This window comes from Pseudorca crassidens, chromosome 4 (assembly GCF_039906515.1).
Source record: "Pseudorca crassidens isolate mPseCra1 chromosome 4, mPseCra1.hap1, whole genome shotgun sequence".
Taxonomy (NCBI): domain Eukaryota; kingdom Metazoa; phylum Chordata; class Mammalia; order Artiodactyla; family Delphinidae; genus Pseudorca; species Pseudorca crassidens.
The window spans coordinates 73,525,501-73,551,551 of record NC_090299.1 but is presented as its reverse complement, the minus strand read 5'-3'; the positions used below and the strand labels follow the sequence as shown (position 1 = coordinate 73,551,551).

Here is a 26,051-nt window from a genome sequence, read left to right as displayed (position 1 = left end):
GAAGTTGTCCCTGGATCCCGGGACCCTGGCAGTGGCGGGCTGCACAGGCTCCCCGGAAGAGGGGTGTGGAGAGTGACCTGTGCTCGCACACAGGCTTCTTGGTGGCGGCAGCAACAGCCTTAGCGTCTCATGACTGTCTCTGGGGTCCGCGCTTTTAGCCGCAGCTCGCGCCCGTCTCTGGAGCTCCTTTAAGCGGCGCTCTTAATCCCCTCTCCTCGCCCACCAGGAAACAAAGAGGCAAGAAAAAGTCTCTTGCCTCTTCGGCAGCTCCAGACTTTTCCCGGACTCCCTCCCGGCTAGCCGTGGTGCACTAACCCCTGCAGGCTGTGTTCACGCCGCCAACCCCAGTCCTCTCCCCGCGCTCCGACCGAAGCCCGAGCCTCAGCTCCCAGCCCCGCCCGCCCCGGCGGGTGAGCAGACAAGCCTCTCGGGCTGGTGAGTGCCGGTCGGCCCTGATCCTCTGTGCGAGAATCTCCCCGCTTTGCCCTCCGCCCCCGTGTGGCTGCGCTCTCCTCCGCGGCGCCGAAGCTCCCCCCTCCGCCACCCGCAGTCTCCGCCCGCCAAGGGGCTCCTAGTGTGTGGGAACCTTTCCTCCTTCACAGCTCCCTCCCACTGGTGCGGGTCCCGTCCCTATCCTTTTGTCTCTGTTTTTTCTTTTTTCTTTTGCCCTACCCAGGTACGTGGGGAGTTTCTTGCCTTTTGGGAGGTCTGAAGTCTTCTGCCAGCATTCAGTAGGTGTTCTGTAGGAGTTGTTCCACATGTAGATATATTTCCAATGTATTTGTGGGGAGGAAGGTGATCTCCGTATCTTACTCTTCCGCCATCTTGAAGCTCCTCCCTCTATTTTTTTTTTTTTTTTTTTTTTTTTTTTTTTTGCGGTATGCGGGCCTCTTACTGTTGTGGCCTGTCCCGTTGCGGAGCACAGGCTCCCGACGCGCAGGCTCAGCGGTCATGGCTCACGGGCCCAGCTGCTCCGCGGCATGTGGGATCTTCCCGGACAGGGGCACAAACCCGTGTCCCCTGCATCGGCAGGCAGACTCTCAACCACTGCACCACCAGGGAAGCCCCTCCCTCTATTTTATTTATTTTATTTTATTTATTTTTGACTGCGTTGGGCCTTTGTTACTGTGCGCGGGCTTTCTCCAGTTGAAGTGAGCAGGGGCTACTCTTCGTTGCGGTGCACGGGCCTCTCATTGCGGTGGCTTCTCTTGTTGCAGAGCACGGGCTCTAGGCACGCAGGCTTCAGGAGTTGTGGCCTACAGGCTCAGTAGTTGTGCTCATGGGCTCTAGAGCGCAGGCTCAGTAGTTGTGGTGCATGGGCTTAGTTGCTCTGCAGCATGTGGGATCTTCCCAGACCAGGGCTCAAACCCGTGTCCCCTGCATTGGCAGGAGGATTCTTAAACACTGCGCCACCAGGGAAGTCCATGAAGTCATTTTAACAGCAAAGGATTGGAAACTATAAATCTATCTATAGGAACGAGATTGCATAAATTATGGTATATTTACACAATAGGATACTATGCAGCTGATAAAAAATTAGGAAGGTTTACCTATATATACTTGTGACAGAGATCTCTAAAAGATAGCACTTAAAGAGAAGAAGCACTGTGGACTCTGGTGATAATGATGTGTCAATGTAGGTAACAAAGGTACCACTCTGTGGGGGATGGTGATAATGGGAGAGGTGGTGAATGTACGGGGGCGTATGAGGGAAATCTCTGTACCTTTGCTCGATTTTGCTATGAACTTAAAACTGCTCTAAAAAAAATTAAGTCTATTAAAAAGAAAGAACAAAGCACATTACAAAGCATTACATAAAGTACAACCCCATTTAGGTAAAATATAAAGCAAAGTAGAGATGTGTATATATGTATATAAGCAGATGAACAAAAAGGGGGCTGAAAGGATAAAAGAACACGCAAAAAAGATGCAGTTCTTCCTCTGGGAAATGGGACAGGGACAGGGAAGAAGATACAGTGAAAAAAGACTTTAACCTTTTATTTTACGTACTTGAACAATGTTTGAACCGGGTCCAGAGTAAATGCAGTCTTGTATTCCTTGTGCAGGGGAAAATGCACAAAATGCTACTATAACAAACAATAGACAGGATCAAAGATGAGCTAGGTGCCAGTCATCTTTAAGCCAAATGCTGGTTCTGAGAACTAACGACCTCAAATAATGCTTGAAACTAGAATTTTCTATTGGTTTCATTAAAACCATAATACAGAGTCCTACTAGAACGTCACTAAAGTAAATTAAACAGGATTGGTTTAATTTATGGTTAAACTAAAGACAAAAATGCTAAAACCTTAGCATAATTTAAAATTATATATATATCTCATTTATTGAAATATAAAGATCTTCATTTACACGTTTTAAAACAAAAACATGAACGGGGCAATTTGTAATACAATTGTATCGGTAGACTCTTCCTATCGAGTTAGTTCTCCAACATTCACCACACCACCGTTTTGGGAACATTTACGTATTTTTCTCTTTATTATTTCTAAAATATAAATTTTGGACATTCAAAAGTGCAACAGTTAATGTGCCTGTGGGGAATATCACAGTTAAAAAAATATAAACAAAGGCAGTGATACAGCTTGTCATAAATGTTTTGGCAGTATTCTCCAAGTCTATATAGAAATACATATATACATATTGATGTATAACATCATTTTATCTCACGTCCCTCTTCACAAAAATAGGACCATTTTGTACAGATTGGCAGACCACATTTTAAGGACATAATCAATCATTTAAAAAGTCACAAATTGTGTTTCTCAGGCCAACTTTGATTGTCTTCATAAAAATAGAAAGCAGGAAGGATTGACAAATTTTCATCTGGGGTCTTTGCAGGAGGCCAGAAAGGAAACAAATCTGTCATACACTGAAAACACTATTTAAGAGAGAAAAAAAAAAAATGCAGCCACATACAAACTCAGGTGACAGCATTTGTCAGGACTAGATCCTGCTGGTCTGAGAATTTTCATCCAGCCTCATGATGTCATGCAAGACTCAAAGGACATCAAAATGCAAAGCACCAACAAAGGAGGCTGTATGATAAACAGGGAGCGATAAACAGAGTGCTTGAGCTGTGATCCTAGAAACACAAACGTATTTCAAGTCCAATTGGCTCTACAGAACCTAGTCAGGTTTTCTTTTTAAATTGGCCAATCTGGCTCAGTCTTCACACTTACCATGAAAAAGGTGGGGCTTGCATTGAGATTACACCAGTAGGTAGTCAAGTACCTTGTTATTGCTTCTACATCTTCCAAAGCATCACCTGCCACGAGTACGCACAGTGATTGCAGTAATCACAGCCCATGTTTCATTCATATGGTGTCAGCAATTAAGTGGTATCGCACAGAATGCCAATGAACCCACAACAACCGGTTTGACAATCTGGATGGATGTGACAATCTGTCCTCCCCTCTAACCCCAAAGTATCAGTAAAACTTAAAAAAAATTTTTTCACCAAAATAGTGACCTGGTCATACAGAGACTTGGTACACTGAATTGCATCATTTTTGTACATGCCTTTTGGCGGGAAACTGGTGGGGAGGGGGTTCAGTTCCCCATGCAGTGAGATCTACTAAACCAAGACTTGGCTTGCTCAGTCTCAGCTAAGACTGTGATATTAAATTAAGTGTGGCAATTGCCAGATATATGGCATTAAATGTCACTGACCCAGAGCCAAAGATTTAAATGGAGGCTTCCTACGTGGTTGATTTCTATTTCCAATTATTTTTTTCCCATGGCAACTTCCTGTCATCTACGCCGGTGTTCCCCAAATCTGGCTGATCAGAACAGCCAGGATGTTTATAAAAATACAGGTCTCTGCTCCCCCAGACCTAATTAATTCAGAATCTCTCAGATGGGGACATAGAATCTCATGATTCTGGTTGCCGGTTCCATATGGGGACCAAGGATCCAGGCTATGGCATACACAGCCTTCACTAAACAATGCCTTTATTGTCTCAGAGTTCCAAACTATTCCTCCTGGGGGTAAGGAAGGGGGCTCCTGTTCAGGGCATACTTCTGACTTTTTCAGGGTTCGCAGAATTTAAAATATCTATGTGTTGAGATCCACCAGAATTATCACCAGGCATGAAAACAAAATCTCTGCAAATCCAGTCTTTTTGCTGATGATTACTTTTTCCACTGGGTAATAATATGAGAAGTCATGTTAGGCAGAGACTCATGCCTTAATATTGAGAACATTTAGGATTTAGGGGTTTTGTTTATTTATTCCAAATCGCATTACTTCAAAGGGCAGTTAATTGCTTTTAGTACAATGGATTAGGGAACTATTCAGTACATAGTTAAAAACTCTGACTTGCTGGAAGACACTACTCTTACTTTGTTCTCTATGTTCAACTAAATTTAATCCACTAAAGCTATAATCATATTTTATAGAGAAACATGTTATTTAATATAAATGTCAAAAACTGTCAAACTTGTCACCTACTTAGTAAGGATTTTTTTTAAATTGTGCTTTTTCTGTAGGGAAAACGTGTTACATATTACACATTTAGCGTTACTGATAACAGTAGCATTATTATAAACGTAGATTACAATATGAAAATGAGTTGTCGGGCTTATAAATGACCCAAATCTAATAAACAAAGTTGGTTAATTATTATCTTTTATCTCCTCAACACTAAAAAAAAAAAATGTAAAATGCTATAGTACCAGTACCTTTTAAGGTTCAAAAGTGGTTTTGCATGTACTTCATAAGAAAGTCCAACAGCAGCTGATACCAGGTTTCAAGCGTGAAGTACATGGGTGGACTGAGTGGTCTCTCCAGAAGTCCAGAGAAGATAGTTAATACAAATCAAAACACATCCTTGGTTAGAGTTATTTACATAATTACAATGCTGGAGTTTTGTTGCAGTAAAAGTTGTGTACGTTGGAATCTCACCAATGCCCCTGAATCGCAAAGTTTGTCTCCTGTGGCCCGTTATCTCCTTGTCCATCTACCTCCATACTTCACATGCCAATGAGATGCTACTGAAGCATTGCCAGAGGCCACAACAAAAAAGTTCATTTCAGAATATCCCATTCATTCGTATTTAGAAGGTTCCCTGAGGCCCTTGGCTGGGAACTTCTCTTTACACATCATCCAAGTCCTCCCCTCAAACTTTGCATTGCAGTAAAGTGGTTTTCTTAAAAGGATCCAAGTTGGTTCCAGGAGTGGAAGGTCCCCTCCGAATCTGCCAGTTACAGGAAGCTGTCTTCCACCAGGTCCGAGGAGTCTATGCCAATGTCGTCCATCATGTCGATGTCCTCGATGGTCTCATCCTCTCTCTTGATGAAGGTAGAACTGCTGGAACCTGTCTCAATGGCACTCTCTTCAGAGGTCTGCGAGCTGGAGAGGGGAAAGAATAGAAAAGATCACAGTCAGACCAACTAGACCATGGGGGCATTTCCAAGGTGGCCCCCCAAAGCAAAGGAGCTCTTCCTGCAACATCCTTTGGCATTCAAACCCAGGCTACCCAGCTGGGCAAGATTTTGCCACCAAGCCAGACGCAGCCCCCATCACACTGCAGTGGGCCGTATGGAAAACCCAGATCCACAGGTCATCTCCACACTTCAGCTTCCCTTCTCTTCTGCCAGATCCTCCATCAAAGTTGCTAACAAGCTGTGACAATTTCTATTTTCCCTACTCAACCCCAGTGGAAGAGAAAAGAAGCAATGCCCGATCAAAAGACCTGGGGAAGAAAAAGCAGAGGGATGAAATTGGGGCAAAGTGCAGCCGGGTCAGTCACTTGCTAGCCCTGAAAGCTCCTGAACGTCCAAACTGTGATCTCAGGATTTCACCCCACGCCCCAGGCATGCCCTCCTTCCCCTCCTCTTACATCCAATCCCCCCTTGAGTCCTAAAGGCCCAGGTGAAGGCTCTTTACTTACTAGAGTAGCGTCTGAGAAGGGAGTTCTAGAGACAGACAGCCTTAGATGTGGAATGGTCCACCACTTACCAGCTGTGGGACTTCACACAAGTCCCTTAACCTCCTGAACTTGTTCCCTTGCCTATAAAATGAGATGACAACAGTGCCTGACAATATTCCTGTTTGTTAGGGAGATTAAATACAGCAGTAAGGCAATAACCATACAGCACTGAGTAGAGTACCTAGCACATAATAAGCGCTCGATAAATGTTAGTTATGATTATTGTTGCTGTTATCCAAACTCTGAATTTGAATAGGGCCCGGATATTAGATGATATCAAGGAATAGTTGTCAATTTTCTCATGTGTGGCCATGCTATTATGGTTATGTAGGAGTCTCCTTATTCTTAGGAGACGTGTGCTGGAATTTCAAATGACTTTGTTTCAGGTGACTTAGCAAGAAAAAAAGTATGAGTGTATGTTTGTGATACACACAACACCTACCATATATATGTATATTATATATATAATATATAGGTAAAGCAAATGTGATACAGTGTTAACAACAGCTAAATCTAAGTGGTAGATATATTCTTAGAATTTTTCTGGACACTTAAAATTTTTCACAAAAATTTTTAGAAAATATTCTCTAGGGTCTCCAGACTGTCACTATTGCCTGTCTTCCCTTCTCTGAACTCTTACTCTCTTACTGTTATCCTACCCTGTGTTGCTAAATTTTCATGTATCTCTTTTAGCTCCAAGCAGATTATCACCTGCTGATAGGCAGGACCACAGCTTCACCTCCTCATGGCGAGGCTGCAGCACCATGCTACACACACGGCATAGAAGCCATACCATCAGCTGGGTGGCCACATGACGGAGTCTCACACATGCACACCAAAAAAGAGGCTCTCTCCCCTCCTTTCCGTATCAGTTTCCAAGTAGAGAACCAAGCCTGGCCAATAGAAGCCCACGGGAAACAGTCTGCTACCCTCCACCGTGGGGCCCCGGTGGCCCAGAGAGCTCTTTGAACCTATGGGGCTACTGGACTGAGTTCCCCTTCATAACCCTCCAGATTGGGCCCTTCCTTAAGACTGAGCTTTTGCTCAGTTCCTAGTCTGTACTCCAACTTCCCTCCCCACTTATACCCTGATCCTAAAGCCTCACTGTGAATCCTAGTCCACTTGGCTGGTCTTAATAACCATCTAGTCCTGGCAGCCTCTCTCCCCAAGAGGCCAAACCCAGTTCCCGGGACCTTGGCCAATGGCTGGACTGTGGGCACAGAAGAAGCTAGCTTCCACCAAGACTCAGCACCACATCATCCTTGCTGCTCATCAGGCTTCACGGACGGGGGTTCCTAATGCTGATGACTGGGCTTATTTCTGGTTCCCAAGCCACAGTGCTCATCTTGTAGCCCAGGACCTGACTCCTGATAGGCTCTGACCTAGCATCCCCAAGTCCTCTACAGCAAGGCCCTTTCTTTCTCAGGCCCACTCGCCTCCCAAGGCCAAGCATCCTGAGCCTGAGGAGGGTGTTCCACAAGACCACCATGCTCACTCCTGCCCGCCTACACCCAGAGCATCCCAGATCTGGAATCCCCCATCTTTTATGGGCTGAATTGTATCCCACCAAAGTCATATGTTGAAGCCCCAACCCCCAATGTGAAAAATGTGGAGACAGGGCCTTTAAGGAGGTAATTAAGGTTAAATGAAGTCATAAGGATGGGGCCCTAGCCCAGTAGGATTGGTGTCCTTATAAGAAGAGACACCAGAGATGCACAAACAGAAAAAGCCCATGTGAGGACACAGCAAGAAGGTGGCCATGTGCAAGCCAAGGAGAGAGGCCTTGGGAGAAACCAAACCTGCCAACACCTTGATCTTGAATTTCCAGCTTCCAGAACTGTGAGAAATTCCTGTTGTTTAAGCCCCTTAGTCTGTGGTACTGTGTTAAGGCAGCACAAGCTAAGACACTCACCATCTCAGCCCACCTGTCAGGGCCACAGTCTCGCTGACCTAGTGTAATCATTTGGGACATACTTTGTGTGATTCAGAGAAAACCAAATGTATCACCCTTACAGAAGTCCCAGTTTTTTAATACAACAACTACCTACCAACTAGAATTGCTCTCTCTGTGGAATACATGTCAAATTCTGAAGTCCAGCCTTGTGTACCCCTAGAACAGTTCTTGGCACCTTTCTTATGTTATTTATCCCAAAGTGATTTTCTAACTTTATTTAGAAGCAGAACCCTTTTTTACAGTTGAAATATTCAGGGCCCTCAAACACAAAGTAACCAAATGGATGACAGATCTGGGGTATAGTGAGCACTCCAAGACCCACTGTTCAACCTTCTTCCCACCCCCAAGAAGTTCTACAAAAACTACCCAAAACTTGGAGAAACAGTGTTTACTAAAGGAACATAAACACCTTTAAAAATTGTTCTGAGCAGAGGATAAACAGAAAGGTAAGTCAGACAGCTCACTTTTTCCCATCTCCAAATCGCATCACAAAAACAAATAAAAACTATATTTTTAAAATTACCTGGTGCATACACATAAACAAGGGCTGTCTATATCTTACACCTAAATTGGTTGAGAGAGGTCACAGTTATAAGCCTCCAAAATAATAATGTCATGTGCTTCTGCCTAAATATTTATATGTATTCAACTGAATGAGAAAGAGACAGCAATATCCTGAATGAAGAGAGAAAGAGAGAAACTCATAAGCAACTTGGACCTTGAACTTGGGGCCACTATCACCACCTACCTTCTCCTGCCTCTGTCCAAGGGTTATGCAAAGAGAGCAAGGAAGTGGGGCATGGCCCCTCCCCCTGGACCATACAAACCAATGGTTCTAGTGCTGGCTGTGCATTAGCATCACGTTGGTAATAACTTAATGGGTCTAGGTATGATCACCAGTGGCTGCTATTGTCACAGAAAGAGACAACGGTACAGCATGTACCTCCTGTACACCGCGCATCATCTTTGAAGCACACTTACCAAAAATCTACTGAGTCAGATCAAGCCTCCAGACTAACTACCAATTTCCAACAAATATAGGAGACAGAAGCATATGATAAAACTCACAACAGTAATGCAAGCAGCAAAATTCTGAATGTGGGAACTCTACAGGCAAATGCTCTGGTTTTTACACAAACAATATGCAAGGGGGCTAAAAGAGGCAGAACGAACTTATAGAGCTCTATCAACCAAAGTCAATGTGTGACTCTCATTTGGGTCTTGAACAGAACAAACTAAATGTAAAATAATATTTATGAGAGAATCAAGGAAATTTGAACACTGACTGGATATCGGATGCTTTTAACTATTTATTGTCAATTTGGGGGGTGAAATAATGGTACTGTAGTTATTTTTAATAACTATAGTTATTTTTTAAAATAGAGCCCTTATCTTTTTGAGATGTATGCTAAAATATTATGGGTGAAATGATATGATGTCTAGGAGCTGCTTCAAAATAATCCAGAGGGAAGTGGTAGAGGAGGAGTAGATATGGCTACGCAAGCAGACAGGTCATGGGTTCATCAACACTGAAGTTGAGTGGTGGGTGCCTGACAGTTCACTATACTGTTTGAATTATGCACGTTAGAAATCTTCCATAATACAAAGTTAGAAAGAAAGAAAGAACAAATCAGCCAGAGAGTGCTTGTGCTTCACTCCCAGAGATTATCATTTGTTGGCCTGGGTGAGGCTTGTATAGCAGTAGTTATCAAATCTCCCCAGGTGGCTCCAACTTGCAGCCAGGGTTTAAAACCGCTGATGGGGACTTCCCTGGTGGCGCAGTGGTTACGAATCTGCCTGCCAATGCTGGGAACATGGGTTTGAGCCCTGGGTGGGGAAGATCCCACATGCCGCGGAGCAGCTAAGCCCGTGTGCCACAACTACTGAAACCCACACGCCTAGAACCCATGCTCTGCAACAAGAGAAGCCACCGCAATGAGAAGCCCGTGCACCACAATGAAGAGTAGCCCCCGCTCTCCACAATTAGAGAAATCCCAGGCACAACAACAAAGACCCAATGTAGCACGAATGAATGAATGAATAAATGAAACCACTGATGTAGCGTCAAATAGCCCAGTACAGCCTGCCTCTCAATTTTCTCCTCAGTTTGAATTAAGAAACTAAATAAGAAAACAGGAAGAAGGATTTCTCCGGCAGTCCAGTGGTTAAGACTCCAAGCTTCCACTGCAGGGGATGTGGGTTAGATCCCTGGTCGGGGAACTAAGATTCCACAAGATCCCACCCACATGCTGTGGGGCCAAAAAAGAAAAGAAAAAAGGGGCTTCCCTGGTGGCGCAGTGGTTGAGAGTCCGCCTGCCGATGCAGGGGACACGGGTTCGTGCCCCGGTCCGGGAAGGTCCCACATGCCGCGGAGCGGCTGGGCCCGTGAGCCATGGCTGCTGAGCCCGCGCGTCCGGAGCCTGTGCTCCGCAACGGGAGAGGCCACAACAGTGAGAGGTCCGCATACCAAAAAAAAAAAAAAAAAAAAAGAAAAGAAAAAAGAAAAAAACCAGCAAGAGAGGCTTATATTATTTCAGTAATCATAGTTGCTGTGTCAGTTTGATCAAATTACTTGAGGACTTCAGTCAAAGGTTCTCCATCAGGGAAACATTTCCCTTCCTGCCCCAGACCTCCACCAGCTCCAGGGAGCAAATATAGGCAGTACACTCTTTGACATTGGTCTAAGCAATATGTTTTTGGACCTGTCTCCTCAACCAAGAGCAACAACAACAAAAATAAGCAAATGGGACCTGATCAAACCTTTTGCACAGCAAAGGAAACCAATAACAAAATGAAAATGAGAGAAGATATTTGCAAAAATATGTCTGATAAGGGATTAATAACCAAAATACATAAAGAACTCATACAACTCAATATCAAAAAACCCCAAACAATCCAATTAAAAATTGGGCAGAGGACCTGAATAGGCATTTTTCCAAAGAAGGCATACAGATGGTCAACAGGCACATGAAAAGATGCTCAACATCACTAATCATCAGGGAAATGCAAACCAAAACCACAATGAGATATCATGGCATGCCTGTCAGAATGACTATCATCAAAAAGACAAGAAATAACAAGTGGTGGTGAGGATGTGGAAAAAAGAAAACCCTAGCACATTGTTAGTGGGAATGTAAATTGGTGCAACCACTATGGAAAACAATATGGAGGTTCCTCAAAAAATTAAAAGTAGAACTACCATACGACACAGCAGTTCCACTTCTCGGTATTTATCCAAAGAAGATGAAAACACTAATTCGGAAAGATATGTGCACCCCAGTGTTCTTAACAGCATTATTTACAATAGCCATGATATGGAAGCAACCTAAGTGCCCATCAACCGACGAATGGATAAGGAAGATATGGTATATATACACAATGAAATACTCAGCCATAAAAAAGAATGAAATCTTGCCACCTGTGACAACGTGAATGGACCTGGAGGGTGTTACACTTAGTGAAATGAGTCAAAGACAAATACTGTATGTTTTCATGTATATGTGCAAGCTAAAAAAAGAAAACAAATTAACAAACAAAACAAAAACAGACTCACAGAGAACAAACTAGTGGTTACCAGAGGGGAGAGGGGCAAAGTAGGTGAATGGGATTAAAAGGTACAAACTACCAGTTATAAAATAAATAAATCACAGGGGGCTTCCCTGGTGGCGCAGTGGTTGGGAGTCCGCCTGCCGATGCAGGGGACGCGGGTTCCTGACCCAGTCCGGGAAGATCCCACATGCTGCAGAGCGGCTGGGCCCGTGAGCCATGGCCGCTGAGCCTGTGCATCCAGAGCCTGTGCTCCACAACGGGGAGAGGCCACAACAGTGAGAGGCCCGCATACCGCAAAAAAATAAATCGCAGGGATGTAATATACAGCACATATAGGGAAATAATCTAGAATTTATAATAACTTTGTATGGTGTATAATCTATAAAAATATCAAATCACTATGTTGTACACTTGACACTAATATAATATTGTAAGCCAACTATATTTGAGTAAACAAACAAACAAAAAATTTAAAGAATCATCTGGGAAGCATTTTCAAAACTAAACAGACCCCTGGGGGTTCTGCCACTGGCTCCCCCAGGACAGATTCAGCACCAGGAGGGCCTCACAATGGGGCAATGGCTCCTCCCCTTCAGGTGTGCTGGGGGAGGGGACGGGAGAGAGCTCGGCAGGAAGCTGAGGTCTCGTGTCTACCTGTGTCTGTTCCTTTTGCCCAGGTCTTCCTCTTCAGGAACAGGGTCGATGTCAGGCAGAGGGATGATGTAGCCACTGTCTGCGCTCAGCCTCTGCTCGTCAAGGCCACCCTCCCAGTCCTTCAGCTTGTCCTCCTCGTTTTTGTAGGTGACGCCAATGTATGCATTGTCGGAGTCCACGCGCATACGTGCCACGGCGGGATGGTCACTCTTCAGGAAGTCCAGGTGGATCTTTTCATAACTCTGCAAATGTTCATTTCACATAGTTACTCAAGGGTTACTGATAGAACTGCAAAAAAGAACACAGATGCTCAGAGCTTACTATTTTTTAACTGTTGACAACTGAAGGAGAGTCAGGTGTTAACTGTTCTGCAGAGATGTGTAACATGAAGAAAGGGCCACCCGTGGCAGAGATCTCCTGCTGGTAGGTCTTGAGATACCAAGAACCCCTTCTCAGTCAGTAGCTACAACTGCGTCCCCAAACACACACACTCCCTTCTCTGGGACTAGCATGGACCCTTCTGGTCCCCATCACACAGTCTCTCCAGGGCTTGGATGAGTCCCAATAAGAGGTGAACAGGGCTTCCACTGGGAGCACCATACCAGAAGTCTTCCTAATCCCCAAACACTGGAGAAATGTAATTCAAAACTTAGGGACCATTGATCTAAAAAAGACCCCCCCAAAAAATAAAAATAAAAATAAAAAAATAAAATAAAAAATAAAATAAAAAAGACCCCATTTTCAACAATAGTTCCAGTCTGTTCCCATCAACACAATTTCACCAACCAGAGTGTCTCTGACTTTCCTATCGTTAATTTCCTTCCTTCCTTCTGCCTCACTTATGGCACTTGTAAGGGGCAGTGAGATAATCGATAAACAAAAGTATTTAACTTCCAGTTCAGCTAACACTGCTCTTCCTCGAGAAGAAGGAAGAGAAGCAATAAGTATGGAAAACCTACATGATGACTGAATCTAAGAAACTGAGTTTATTACACAAGTGTGTCTGGGCTTCCTTCTCAGCATCTCAGCAAAAATTTGTTTCATTCATTACCGTATCCTGCTTGGTTCCATGAAATTACATTTGTTCCTTTGAACAATGCTTCCTATTCCACAAAAAACCAGCTGGAGCCACAGATAACAGCTGAGGTTGTTCCTTCCAGTTGGCTGGTAAAAGCCAATTTCGCATGGGTTTAAGTGCATTCAAATTAGCGATTTAATGGCTGTGGGTGCTCTGAGACTTCTAACTGCACAGTAGCTTCAGATACTCAAGCATATGGAGAATGAAGTGCTTACAGGTGTCGCACACTCAGGATGAAAGGGAGCCGTGCAGGAAGAGGAGGGTTTCTACTCCTCATTGCTACCAAGGGCCCAGGGAGCACTCCCTGAAGCCCCGGCCACTGGATCACACCATCTTTTTCCTCCTTTGAAAATGCTCCTTTAACATAGTGTTGAACAGTACTGCTCTCCTGTGCAATGACCGGCTGTTGTCTCCTCCCTTTGCCCATTCCTTTCCACTCACCCATCTTAAGAGGCTCAGACAAACCTTTTTATATTGTCCAGGCAGCAGATTCTCCACAATCTCACTCAGGTGGTAAAAGGAGGGTCTCTTCTCTGGCTCACTGTTCCAGCACTTCACCATGATCTCGTAGCTGGAGAAGCACAGGACTCACAGTGGGCACAGGGAGGAACGTCAGGGCACCCCCTACCCCCATAGACCCACCGGGCATGAACACAGGCCCACGGGATAGCAAGGGGGGCCTCACACTTCACTGGTGGCGTGGTCGGGCTTGGCCATCCGGTACCCACTCTTGATCTTATTGTAGAAAGTAGAATCCACCACCATGCCAGGGTAGGGCGTACCACCTGAGGACCCAAGAAGAAAACGACCAGGACTGACGAGTGTGTGGTACACTGTTGAAACACTTGACACCTTTAGAAAATGTTTGGGGATCCCCGCCTTGAAGTAGCGGTTCTTCCAAAGAAATTAAGTGTTATCATCTGCTTGATTTCACAGCCTTGCCCAATGGAAAGTCATTTCCATCCGAAATGTTCAAATAATTAAGGCAGCAGTCTTGAAATGTCTAGATAATTCTCTGTTTGTCACAGAATACGAGACTCAGTTAGGCCACACACTTGGGTGACCCACAGTGACATCTCTGGAGGGATGAACTAGGGTCGAAAAAGGAGAACGGGCAGGGAAAGCCCTTTACTGTCACATCAGGACAATAGTGGATTCATGAAACATTTCCCATTTTTGTGGCCAAGGCCAGGTCAAGTTTAGTTTCCTTCCAAAACTACTCCAGGACTCCTCTGTTCTCTGAGCTTCCATTACAATTTTAAATCAGGAACACACAGCTTATCATTAAATGTGTAAGCTTCACCTCCCCAGGTGAACTGTCTGGAAGTCAGGGGTGTGAATCACCCCCTCGCAGGGCCCTCACCTGGTAGCTCGGGGCACCTGTATTCTTCAGGAACCGGTGCCTGACTTACTGAATGACTAGAAGGTTTCTCTCCTCCAGAATGATGACCAGGAAGGGAGTCACTATTCCCCTTCCCTCACTGCACTGCTTTCACTGAGTGTCCACCACCATGAGGTGAGGGAGGGCGAATCCCCACTGGTGAACCCACTTAACCCAAAGTCCAAGGTGAAGAAGCAGCGGGTGAGTGAATGTCATCGGGAGCATTTCCAGCAGGAGACGGTCCCTCTGATGTAGCTCAGAGGAGAAGTGGGGCAAAGGCCAGGGGTGAGGGCACAGTTCCCCAAGACCCCTTCTCGGTCTGCTCGGAAACACACTAGCCATCGTAAGTGCACAACGTGTGGATCGGCCGCAGTGCACCTGACCCACACTAGGTATCTTAACATTGTTTACATCCTGGAGCTCGGCAAACACAGCATCTCCCTTCCAGTGTTGTTCCAGAACAACCCAAACAAGCAGAGATGTCAGGCCCATACCGAGGGAAAAGATCTCCCAGAGCAGAATGCCGTAAGACCAGACGTCGCTCAGTGTGGTGTAGAGGTTGTCGAAGATGCTCTCGGGAGCCATCCACTTCACCGGGAGAAAGGTCTGCAGGGAAGCGGGGAGGACGTTAAAGCCAGCAGATGCAGCTATGATCTACGGCAGCAGGAATAGAAAGGGGTCCTCTCTGGGCTAATAGCTTGCACTGGCAACCTTGCCCCACAGGAGTGTCTCTTTAGTTCACTTCTGTACTCTCGGCACTCAGGAGAGTGCCTGCCACCTAGTGGGTGCTCAATATGTATTTAATGAATGATGGATGGTCACTGCTGCCTCTTACACCCTTCCAAGGAATAACATGCCAAGATATTTAATCCTGAATGTCTACCCCAAAAGCGTGAGCTCTGAATGGACCTGTCCCCTCTTTTCAGGTCTTCCTAGGAACGAAATTAAGAACAGACCTAGTGACCCGAGAACCAATTACATTTTTGAACTATAAGAAATAGTGGGGAGAAGGTTCAAGTGTAGGACAGAACGACTATCTTTAAGGAAACTGTGCCTCTAAGATGTATTAACTCAAGTGGTTTTAACATTTTAGGGGTCGTAGACACCATTTGAAAATTTGATAAAAGAGGTGCTCTCCTTGGAAATAAATGCACAACTTATGTATTAATGACTAACACTTACGGGCTGCTTTGTATGTGCCAGGCACTGTCCTAAGCATTTTACATGAATCCAGTGATCTAATACTCTGCAGTAACTCAGGAGATAGGTACTAATGTCACTTCCCTGATACAGACAGGGAAACCGAGGTACAGAATGGCCAAGTAACGTGCCCCAAGTTCCCACACTAGTAGGTGCTGGAGATGGTGCTCACACCCAGGGAGTCTGTCTGTAGAGCCTGTGCTTTTCATACTGACCCCTGGAGCCCATTCATGAATGTCATGGACTCTGTGTTAAAAATCTGGGCACTGAATGGCTGGAAGCAACACCTGCTTTCAGAGATGCAAGTGAGGGAGGGCGAGCATGCCAAACAAGGTGAGAGCACGTACGCTGCCTTTTGACACGTAGTTCGAATCATGCATGATGTCTCTGGCCAGGCCAAAGTCACAGATCTTCACGATTTTCCCTTGCGCCAGGAGGACATTGCGAGCGGCCAGGTCCCGGTGGACACACTGCGCAGAAAGGGAAGAAATGACGGGGAGTGTCAGTCCACCTGCGCTAGACAGCATCACCCCTGCAAGACTGGACACTTCACGGGGGCGCTTGGAGCTGCCTGGCACACAGCCTCAGGGAGGCTGTCCTGGCATAAAGAGCTCCCCTCTCTCAGGCTCTCATCCCAGTCCCTCCCCAGAGGGACAAAGCTCTGGAGAAAAGTAGACACCTGATCCTGTTGGATGCCCCACTCTGCTTTGGGGATGAGGAAGAGAGAAGCAGCCATTGCTACAGGCTTCTCCATGATCTCCCTTCCACGCTCACCTTGCTCAGATCTGTGGCCTGGGTCTAAAGAAGTCTCTGTCCCCTGAATACACTTACATTTTTTGAAGCCAAAAACTCCATTCCTCGGGCAACTTGATAGGTAAAGCTCAACAAATCCAACAAAGTAAGGCCTTCTGAGTTATCATCCGAAAGCAGGTTTTTGACTTCTGAGTCTGCAGGAAAGGAATTAAGTGTGTTGGTGCTGGCGGACAGCATGAAACATCACCCACCTTGATACTCCCGAAGGGCTGGGCCGCTCGTCAGACTGCGGAGGCTTGTCCAAAGAACACACTTAAGATCATTTTGTTATAGTTTCTAAACCTCACAGCGGTGTGTGTAAAATATGCAAAAGTGCTCTCTTTAAAAAGAAATACATCTGTAGAAACATATACCTGGTTTAAGTATATATATAAGTATATATGATTCCATAAGGACCAGTATCATGCGTTCTCACACATATTTTGTTGTTTGCCTCCCAAATTTCTTTTTTCAATCTTAGTTAGCAAATCACCTCAGCCACTTTAAACACACACATACACACACACACACACACACACACACACACACACACACACAAATCTGTGAGGAATGTACACGAGGGCTCTTTGAAAAAGCAGCTTCTAGGAATTGCTTTTTTTTTCTTTTTAAAGCCACCTTCATAGTACTTGGCTTACTTTGTGAATAAAATTAGCCACCAGTCCAACTAGAGATAGTGATCTTAAAGGTCAGTGCCAAAGACTTCGCGCGTAGTTCCCTTTCTTTGTAACTTGTCCACTTTCCCCAGTTGGTCCCCTCTGGAAGGGTCCCAGGGTTTTCGAGGAAGGAGGCAATCTAGGCCAGCAGTTCTCAGCACTTTTTGAAAAAGTTCAGGCATGTGAAGAGTAGCTGCAGCCCTTCACATTTTTCCAGCCAGAAAGCAATGGTCTGCCTGCCAACTGGGCCTGGGTTGAGCATGAATCAGGTTCCCCTGACATCTAGAGCTACGTCCAGCCTGGGAAGCAACGTAAACTATTTTTAACGATACAGGAGGGGAGAGGAAGGACTGGTTCCGACAAGTCTCACTGGCTAATCTTTTAAAAGGGCTTGGAAGTTTACCCAGCTGGCAATGAGATGTGAATGGACCTTGGAGCTGCAGGAGTGGAAAATATTATTCTGTACTGCGCTTTGCAGAACAAGCACATTCTTTTCTTAATGACTGTACCTTTCACTTAAGAACCCTGAAAGCATCCAGAGTACATTAATGATTTTCAAAACAATTTCCATGACAGCTCAACACCTTTTTGCAGGGACCAACGGGAGGTCTCAGACCCGGTAATACAAGATTATGGAACAAGGCATCGTCAGATCTATCTAGCAGCCTCCTCCCCACTCCAAGCCTGTGATGAGAGTAGAAGCCTGGAAGGACCACCCCCAGCAGATGTGGGGTGGTCCATCTGCTATGGGCATCAGCTAGGCTCCCTGGAGTTTACAAATCAGTTCAACCCTGCCACATGCTCATCTGCTTTGAAAACAAACGGATCTTCCTTCAAACAACATTCAGTAGAAAAACCCAACACCCTTGTCAGAAAATATAACCTCAAATTGTCCACTTTCCAGTTTCTAACACAAACTGGATATTAGCAAAGCTAAAAACAAGGGCTATGGAACTCACAGATATTAGAGATTTATATAATTAAATTAAAAAAAAATATTAGGAACCAATATAAGATTGCCAGCTTTTAATTGTTCCAAGTAAGGGTACTGAGAAAAAACATCAACTACCACCATACTTTCATTTGAAGAAGAAAAAAAAAAAGTCATGCTAACACCAAAAAATGAATATCATTATGTCAGAATAAACAATTCTTTAAAATGACTACATTTTAAAATGTACATTACAGGGATATAATGTACAACATGATCAATATAATTAACACTGCTGTATATTATATATGCAAGTTAAGAGAGTAAATACTAAACATTCTCATCACAAGGAAAACAATCTTTTTCTTTTTCTTTTATTTTGCATCTGTGTGAGATGATGGATGTCCACTACGCTCACTGTGGTGATCATTTCATGATGTTTGTAAGTCAAATCATTATGCTGTGCACCTTAAACTTACACAGTCCTGTATCTCAATTATATCTGAATAAAACTGGACAGAAAGATAAAATTAATAAAATAAAATATTTACATTTAAAGTCTGAAAAATTTATTACATGAGGTCTATCTTTATTCTTTTTCTTTTTTCAATCCACAGGCCACAGACCTTCAAAAACATGTCCTAGACTCAGGTGTGCAGATCTGCAGTTAGGAACCATGTGGCCTGGCGGCCCTACTTCCCAGGCCTGCTCAGCATCTTCTGAGTATTTTAGGCATCATACTAAACCACCGGAAGATCACAACACCCAAAGCGTAAGCAAAGACGCCTTTACCTAACATGGATTTCTTCTTATATGAGGCTGGGCGATCGTACAGCGCTCTCTGGATGTCTGAGTACTTAGAAACCTCTTTCCTTTCCAGCATGGGGACATACTGTGTAGTGTCAGCTTGCTTCATGTCCATGTAGTCACCGTTGTTTTCAAAAGATAAAATAACGTAACTGTAGAAACAGAAAAAGAAACCTTAATCAGGCTGTCCTCTGGAGTGATCGCCCGACATTCAGTAGATGACAACTAGGTACCCACCACCTGCGAGGCAGTGGTGGCCATGGGGGCGGCACAGGGAACAAAAGCACAACCACCCATACCCTTCACGAGGGTGGTCTAGTCGGGGGCATGAGCATCAATCAACGATCGCACAAACACATGGACCATCTCAACTCAGCTGTGTCTGTCTTTATTCTGTTTTTCAGTTCACGGGCCACGAACCTGCACCCCATGACCAAGTGGCTTGGGCAGACAAATCCTGCTACTCAATACATTTAGCACCAATCTGGTGTCCATTGAGTAAATTAATATGAAGTGAACTCACGTCCTTTCTGATCTTACGGAGCTTCGTATCTACAGAGATCTTTTTAGCCACTTTAGACTTCTGCAATGGGGACTAATAGGCACAGCGTTCAGCAAGGACCAGTATCTCAAACTTAGAAGTTTCTCACAAGGTATGAGTACTGGGGCATCCCTGGCCAGAGATGCATTAGAGGTCTTAAGTAGAACACACATAAACAGCAAACTGGTTCCCAGAACTATTCCAACCCTCACTCTCATTCAAACCTATCAGCAAACCTATCCCCAACATGATATCCCGGTTCAAAATATCTGCAGACATCAGGTATCTCTCAGCACCATGTTACAGGATGATGGAGCAGGGTAGTTGACTCTAAGTCTTGCTACCTCCTGGCACTGAATCTGCAGACACGGCCTCTATCAGGACATGGGTTCTCCCCACTGGTGAAGCTCATAAGACGACAGTTCACAACAGCGTCTCTCTTCGCACCTACCTTCGGGTGCTTTCGTCAGCAGGGTTCAATCCAAAAATGTCCAGCTCTTTCTTGGGCTTCTCTGGGTGGCGGCTCAAGAAGCTGTCCCTATTCTTATGCAAATAGTTGACCAAATCCCCATAGAAGCAGTACTCAGTGATGATGTAAATGGGGCCTGTGGGGTCCAAAACCAGTTGGAGGTGAGCATGAAAGTGAAGAACAGAAGGGCCATGAATTACACTGTGTCTACACTGCTAAGAGACGCTGCTCAAGAACGGTGAGCTTCCCTCAATAGAATCTAGTCAACAGCTCCATTCAAGGGACTTATATTTGCTGGCGTGTTTGGGCATTTCAAAGCCTAGACAGTCTTCACAACCGTAGTGTTCTATGAAAATCCTCACTCTCAGGTGAGCAAGCCTACCTGACTTGGTGCAGGCTCCCAGCAAGTTCACAATGTTTAAATGCGGCCCCAGGTGGGTCATTATCTTCAGTTCAGACATGAGAGCTTGTTTTTCACTGGATCTGGCTGTGGCTGTTCAAGAAATAAATCACGTATCGGTTCAACTAAACTATTTACTACCCAGAAAAAGCCCAAAACATGGCTAACCCTACGACTGGACATCATTTTATTTAACAACAGTCTAAAAGAGAAACAGTGACTCAGTCTAGATGCTAATAACTAATCCCTAGGCTTCAGGGTAAAAAGACGCCACTACAAATAACTCTTGATTTTCCAACATATAGGCAACAAGAACAATCTAAATAAAACTAACTGACAAAACAGTCTAAATATGCATAAAACCTAGAGTCAAAAGAACCAAGATCTAGTCCTAAACTTTCATTTACTGGCTGTGTGATTTTGAGCAATTTACTTAATATCTCCATGTTCAAAAAATCTCCAGAAAGGGGCACTTACGTTTTAGCATCTTCACTGCTACCTTCATGACAGGTTGGGATCGACTTAATCCATAGGCAGTTCCTTCAACCACTTTCCCAAATGCACCAGAGCCCAGGATACGACCTGTGGGCAACCAGCACCATCAACACATGCAGAATCAGGCATCTCGTCAGCTTCATTTACCGCGGCCAGCGCTCATGGGTACACAGCTGGGTGGTGTTTCTCCCATATGGAGGAAGCATAATGATTCCTCCGAGTCATCATGTCAAAACCAGAACTGAGCCCACAGGGAAGGAAATTAGTATAACTGCTTTTGTCAAATAACGTTTGCAAAGGAAAGGAAAACACAGGCGGGAAGAAGGAGGGTGTAGCCCTCGCTGGTGTGAGCACTCTGTCTACCAGCTGGAGAACCGGGCCAAATCGTGGGCTCTGTGGTACTTGCTTTCTGTGGCTCTGGCCCAAACCTCCTGGTTCTCTACCCTTCTGTTTTCCGCACACAAACAGGGGCATCTTTTGCATCAATAAACCTTTATCCACTGGCAATACTTCAGTATTCAAGACATCACGGATTCTAAGCAGTGATGAAGACAACTTCGGGCTGGCTCCCTTGCTGCCTGTTTCTTAGAAAGACTAGGAAGGGCAAAGGCTAAACATGCCCTAGGAGCACAACACTTTGCCGCACGCTGGGAGATACAAAATGAAATGGAAGCTCTGGTCCCCACTCTTAAAAGAGCTCACAGTCTAAAACAGATGTTTCTGCCAAGCCAGGGAAAGACTCGGCTCATAAAAGGGCACTAACAGCCAACACTGCCTGTGACTGCATGTCTGCACGGCTGGAAACTGTTCCTGGAAAGGTACTGCTTCCCTAGCAACTTGACAATACACGGAAGCAGAGAGACACAGGACTGCCTCTTGGTACGTTAGGGATGTTGCCCTTTTTCTCCGTATTTTATTACTTTTTAACTTCCCTAAGCTCCTCATCCCTTTTTGTAAAACAAGGGAGAAAATATAATAAAGAAAGCTTAGTTCCCAGGTATAGGTATGTGAATAGGGTGTCTCGTTTGATTTCAGTTTAAGTAACTCTGTAAGAAGACCTAACTTGGCTGTACTTTGGAATGAGACAAGTGGATAATGTTAAAATGCCTTTGGCATCCTCTGAAGTACATACTGTTAGAATAGTCATGATGACACAACCTCTAGCTCTAACTTTCATTTGTCTTTGTCCTGTTTTCATTCAATCAGGATGTGATTTTAAAAAAACCAAAAAAAATCCCTTGGACTAAGCTTCATGTTCTTGGTCTCAGCCCAAGATTGAAATATTTGAAAAGTCTGTGATAAGCTGGCTTGATGATTTTTTCATGTTTGTTCTAAAAGAAACCTATATTTTTATATTCTATATTTTAAAGAAGTATCTAATAATCCTCAGAATGTACTGAGTCAAAATATATTTTCTGATTGTCCTCATTCATTTCTCATCTGTTCCTTTTTAGTTGGAGAACTTCGTCTCATTTTCAGTTGGTGTCATTTCCAAAGCAAAGCCACTTTGATGCGTAGCTTTGGCAGGCCTCCTCATATTCTCTTCTCCCTTTGTAAAATGTTCTTTAACCGTAATTTGCTAGGGAAGGAGGTAAAAACAAGTCATTGCTGTGATTCAATTAACTCATTTTCAAGAGAGAAAACTATTTCTGAAAGCCAATTTCTAATGCTTAGCTTTTGCTAAGCACAAGCGCAGATCCTTTATTCCTCCACAGGCCCGTAAAGAGTAAAGTTGCGTACAAATCAAAGGGAGTCTTGGGAGATCACCCCAGTAGGAGCTTACCAAGCACTAGTCCATCTCTTGGAAACTCCCATCTCGAGTCATAAGGCAGTTGCATCGGGTCCACATAAATATATTCATGTCCATCGGGGCTGATTGATTCAATGACCCTCCAACGAATTTCATACCTTGGTTTCTATAAATGACCAGGACAGGTAACTGGTGAATTACCAACGTCCGAATGTACCAAAGCTTAACCGCAGCAGCAGAATGACTGGACACAGTAGGATTCAATAACGTTCACTCATCATGCTGTTACTGAGCTCCTTCTCTGTGCCAAGCCCTGAACTAGGTTGCTCTTCTTCTTGTTCTTATTGGTTTCAAATAGTTTTAGTTCTTTAAAAAGAAAATCTACCTGTTTCCAAATGACAACCAGGACAATGAGTGAGATGATTACAATCACCAACAACACCAGGACTGCGGCCGCCACCGTGAGTTCAGAACGCAGAGCTAGAGGACCAGAGAGAGAGAGAGAGAGAGAGAGGCACGGTGGAGAACTTGCACAAACACGCGGGAGGGCAGGAAGGCAGGGTGGCTGTTTCTGGGCCAGAAATCTTTCACTACTGGTGGAGAAGCATAAGAGCCACCAGGCTTATTTGGAGGATGGGCAAGACCATCTCTCAGTTATCTACATGCATGAAACTACTCCAGCTCTTCCCTTAGAAGTGAAAGGGACAAAATTCAGTTGGGAACAAAATACCTTCCCCAAAGGTCCTCCAACATTAACCTTCTGGACAAAATATGAACTGGAATATAAATATTAATAAGTGAGATTGAGAGCTACCATTAGTAGCATAAGTTTAGAACGTAAGTTCAGAAAATCAAGTTCAGTTATTTTGAAAGGTTGCAGTTTACTTATATTGCTTTTGGCTTCATTGATTTTTTTTTTTTTTTTTTAAGAATTCAACCTGTCTCAACTGTTATGAAGAGCAACAAGGAGGAAGACCCTTCTTCCCCATCCTCCATCCCCACATGCTCAGACCAAAGAGACTGGGTAGCTATACGGCTAGACAATCAAAATGCCTAGGGGCCTCTGCACAATGCGGTTTGGGATTTGAATCTGAAAGAAAGGGCTCCCACAGAGATGCCCAGAGAAGGCCCGTTAAGAGCATCCGGAGCTGAATTTCCACCGAGGGACCTTCATTCCTACGGGACCCCATCTGGGATTCAAAGTTCCGCTTGAGAGAGGAAGGGCTCGGCTGCTGACTTGGCCGTGTCCTGACCCATGAGCTACTCACTGGGAGCCACCAACTTCAGCTCTCGGCTCTCCACCCCGAGGAGATTCTTAGCCAGGCATCGTACTGCAATGGTCTCCTCCACCTTGGCGAATGTCACTTGGCCCTCCACCATGCTCCTGTCTCGGGGGTGGACCTCCGTGATGATGTTTGAGACATTGTTGGCCAAAATCGTCCATGAAGTTTCGTTATTACATCTGGAGACGGAGAAAAAGGGTATAGGTATAGAGCCAATTACGGGGAGTCATGGGGGTGGGTGGAGCAGTGAGAATCATCTAAGACGGCAAGCAGCCCCGACTTTGTCTGCATTTGGGGGGCTACAGGTCAATTTTCTTATTTTATGTGCAGATTAACATTCAACACCTTGTTCTCCAAGAGAGAATAAGCTACATGTGGGTATTTAAAAGTTAACTGGTTATGAGGACAAGGCAGAGATAAACAAGTTCAATCCAACAGAACTACCCATCCCAAGCCTTGAACCCATGAGCAACCTGGACTTCAAGAACTTAACTATCCCAACGTCCCACCCCTCCGAAAAGGCCTGCTGCCCTCCCTACTCTCCACCCACACTGTGAGGACCCCCTCAGGTGTCACTAGGGTGAGACCTCGACACCAGCTCCAGTCTGGATCCAAGTCTGCTGCCTTGTGGCCTGCGGGGGGCGTAGGTCTAGGAGTCTCCTTCTCCAGGAGAAGCAACGAGGTTTCTGAGCACAGCAGTCACTACAGGTGGGAGTGCAAATGTGCTGCTCACGTGCCCGCCGGAGAAGGGTGAGGGGTGGGGGCTGAAGGAGGGACGGGGACCTTAACTCCCGCCACAGAGCAGGTAGCGAGAAGTCACCTGGGCAGTACCTTCATTTATTTTCACGTGCCAGTCTAACCACCAAATAACATTCACCACAGATGAAATGGGAGATGAAACTGTGGGCCAGGGTAGTAAAAATCCTCTTACAGCAGTTCTTTAGATTCATGCTCTTTTCAGATTAGAGACCCTTTGAGAATCTGCTGAAAGCTGTCGACCTTCTTACAGCTACTCAAGGACACAGAAGTGCACCTGCGTGCATGCACGCCTGCATGCACGCACACGCGAGGTCCATGTTTGGAACCCTATCTTGCAGTTTATGAGACTTAGGCCAAATAAGAATCACAAACACAAAAACAAGGGCCAGCAAAAGAAGTAAAATGCACTTGAGGTCCTCTGTCCCAAGGAAGAAACATTCTGACCACAAATGGAAAGGGAAGGTGCGATTTCCATACTTCTTAATATCCTTGCAAATCAGCCACTCAATATCAGGAAGAGGGGTTCCTTCAGCCGTGCATCTCACTGTCTGGCCCCCATTAGAGCCATGGTGGTCGTCAACCAAGTCCAGAATGGATGACGGAACTGCAAGAGGTGAAAAGAAATCAGAATTGAATTGGTTCGTGTCCCAGAACTTCTGGGAATTACGAAGTGGAATTCCAAGAGTTCAGAACTTGTCCGCGTGACATTCAAACCTACAAACCAAGCGGCCACTGAGTCATGTGCACAGTTAACACTCCAGTTTGGACAGACCCACTTGGGTAAGAGCATGGTCACATTTTCAGTGATTTGGCATTTATGCCCCGTGGTGTTTTAAATCCTCAGTGAAGAAAGCAAAAAGCCCCTGTGGTTATTTGGCTTGAAAGGCAAGAAGGCTCTTAAAATTATCTTATAGCTTGGGAATCATCTAATGGATTCATCTAAATCTAAAGCAGCATTTACCAAAGTGCATCTATGGGGTATTATTAGGTTTTAAAGATGTTTTTTCAACCTGGGATCAAATAATTTAGAAATATGCTGATACTTGTATCATAGATTGACTGTGAGGGTCAAATGAGCCCACCTAAGACAGTATGTGGCCCAAGGTAGGTGAGTAGGTTCTGAACCAGGATGTAAAGACTTGGGCACTCCTTTCTGGGAAGGGCCACTGTACGAGGTCTACAAGGAAAGCAAAGCAAAAAGGCCAAACACTCTGGAACAATCTAAGGTCATCCAGACCAAAAAGCATCATGTCACTCTTCCCAGACCACATTGAGAAGCAGATGGTAAGGAAGCTAGTGGAGCCTAGGAATTCCCAAATGATTCCAGACTAGCCTGGAACCTCCCAGAATTATGTGGATTTGTAAGTCCAACAAAGCTATCCC

The 26,051-nt window shown here is 44.8% G+C and overlaps 1 protein-coding gene across 14 annotated transcripts in view; it reads right to left on the bottom strand.

Annotated features, from left to right (window-relative positions):
- Nucleotides 1-2,315: 2,315 nt before the first annotated feature.
- PDGFRA (platelet derived growth factor receptor alpha) overlaps nucleotides 2,316-26,051 on the bottom strand; it is a 47,176-nt gene continuing 23,440 nt past the window's right edge. For all 14 annotated transcript variants that reach the window (XM_067736021.1, XM_067736018.1, XM_067736010.1 and 11 more), the window contains 15 exons: nucleotides 25,146-25,272; nucleotides 23,895-24,088; nucleotides 23,012-23,106; nucleotides 22,660-22,792; nucleotides 20,859-20,963; nucleotides 20,364-20,474; nucleotides 19,964-20,117; nucleotides 18,957-19,123; nucleotides 16,599-16,714; nucleotides 16,115-16,237; nucleotides 15,062-15,173; nucleotides 13,872-13,971; nucleotides 13,652-13,757; nucleotides 12,109-12,350; nucleotides 2,316-5,371 (listed from right to left, as the gene is read on the bottom strand). In XM_067736021.1, the coding sequence (XP_067592122.1) occupies nucleotides 5,224-5,371; nucleotides 12,109-12,350; nucleotides 13,652-13,757; nucleotides 13,872-13,971; nucleotides 15,062-15,173; nucleotides 16,115-16,237; nucleotides 16,599-16,714; nucleotides 18,957-19,123; nucleotides 19,964-20,117; nucleotides 20,364-20,474; nucleotides 20,859-20,963; nucleotides 22,660-22,792; nucleotides 23,012-23,106; nucleotides 23,895-24,088; nucleotides 25,146-25,272 (2,033 nt within the window). In that variant the 3' untranslated portion in view covers nucleotides 2,316-5,223. The remainder of the gene's footprint in view (nucleotides 5,372-12,108; nucleotides 12,351-13,651; nucleotides 13,758-13,871; nucleotides 13,972-15,061; nucleotides 15,174-16,114; nucleotides 16,238-16,598; nucleotides 16,715-18,956; nucleotides 19,124-19,963; nucleotides 20,118-20,363; nucleotides 20,475-20,858; nucleotides 20,964-22,659; nucleotides 22,793-23,011; nucleotides 23,107-23,894; nucleotides 24,089-25,145; nucleotides 25,273-26,051) is intronic.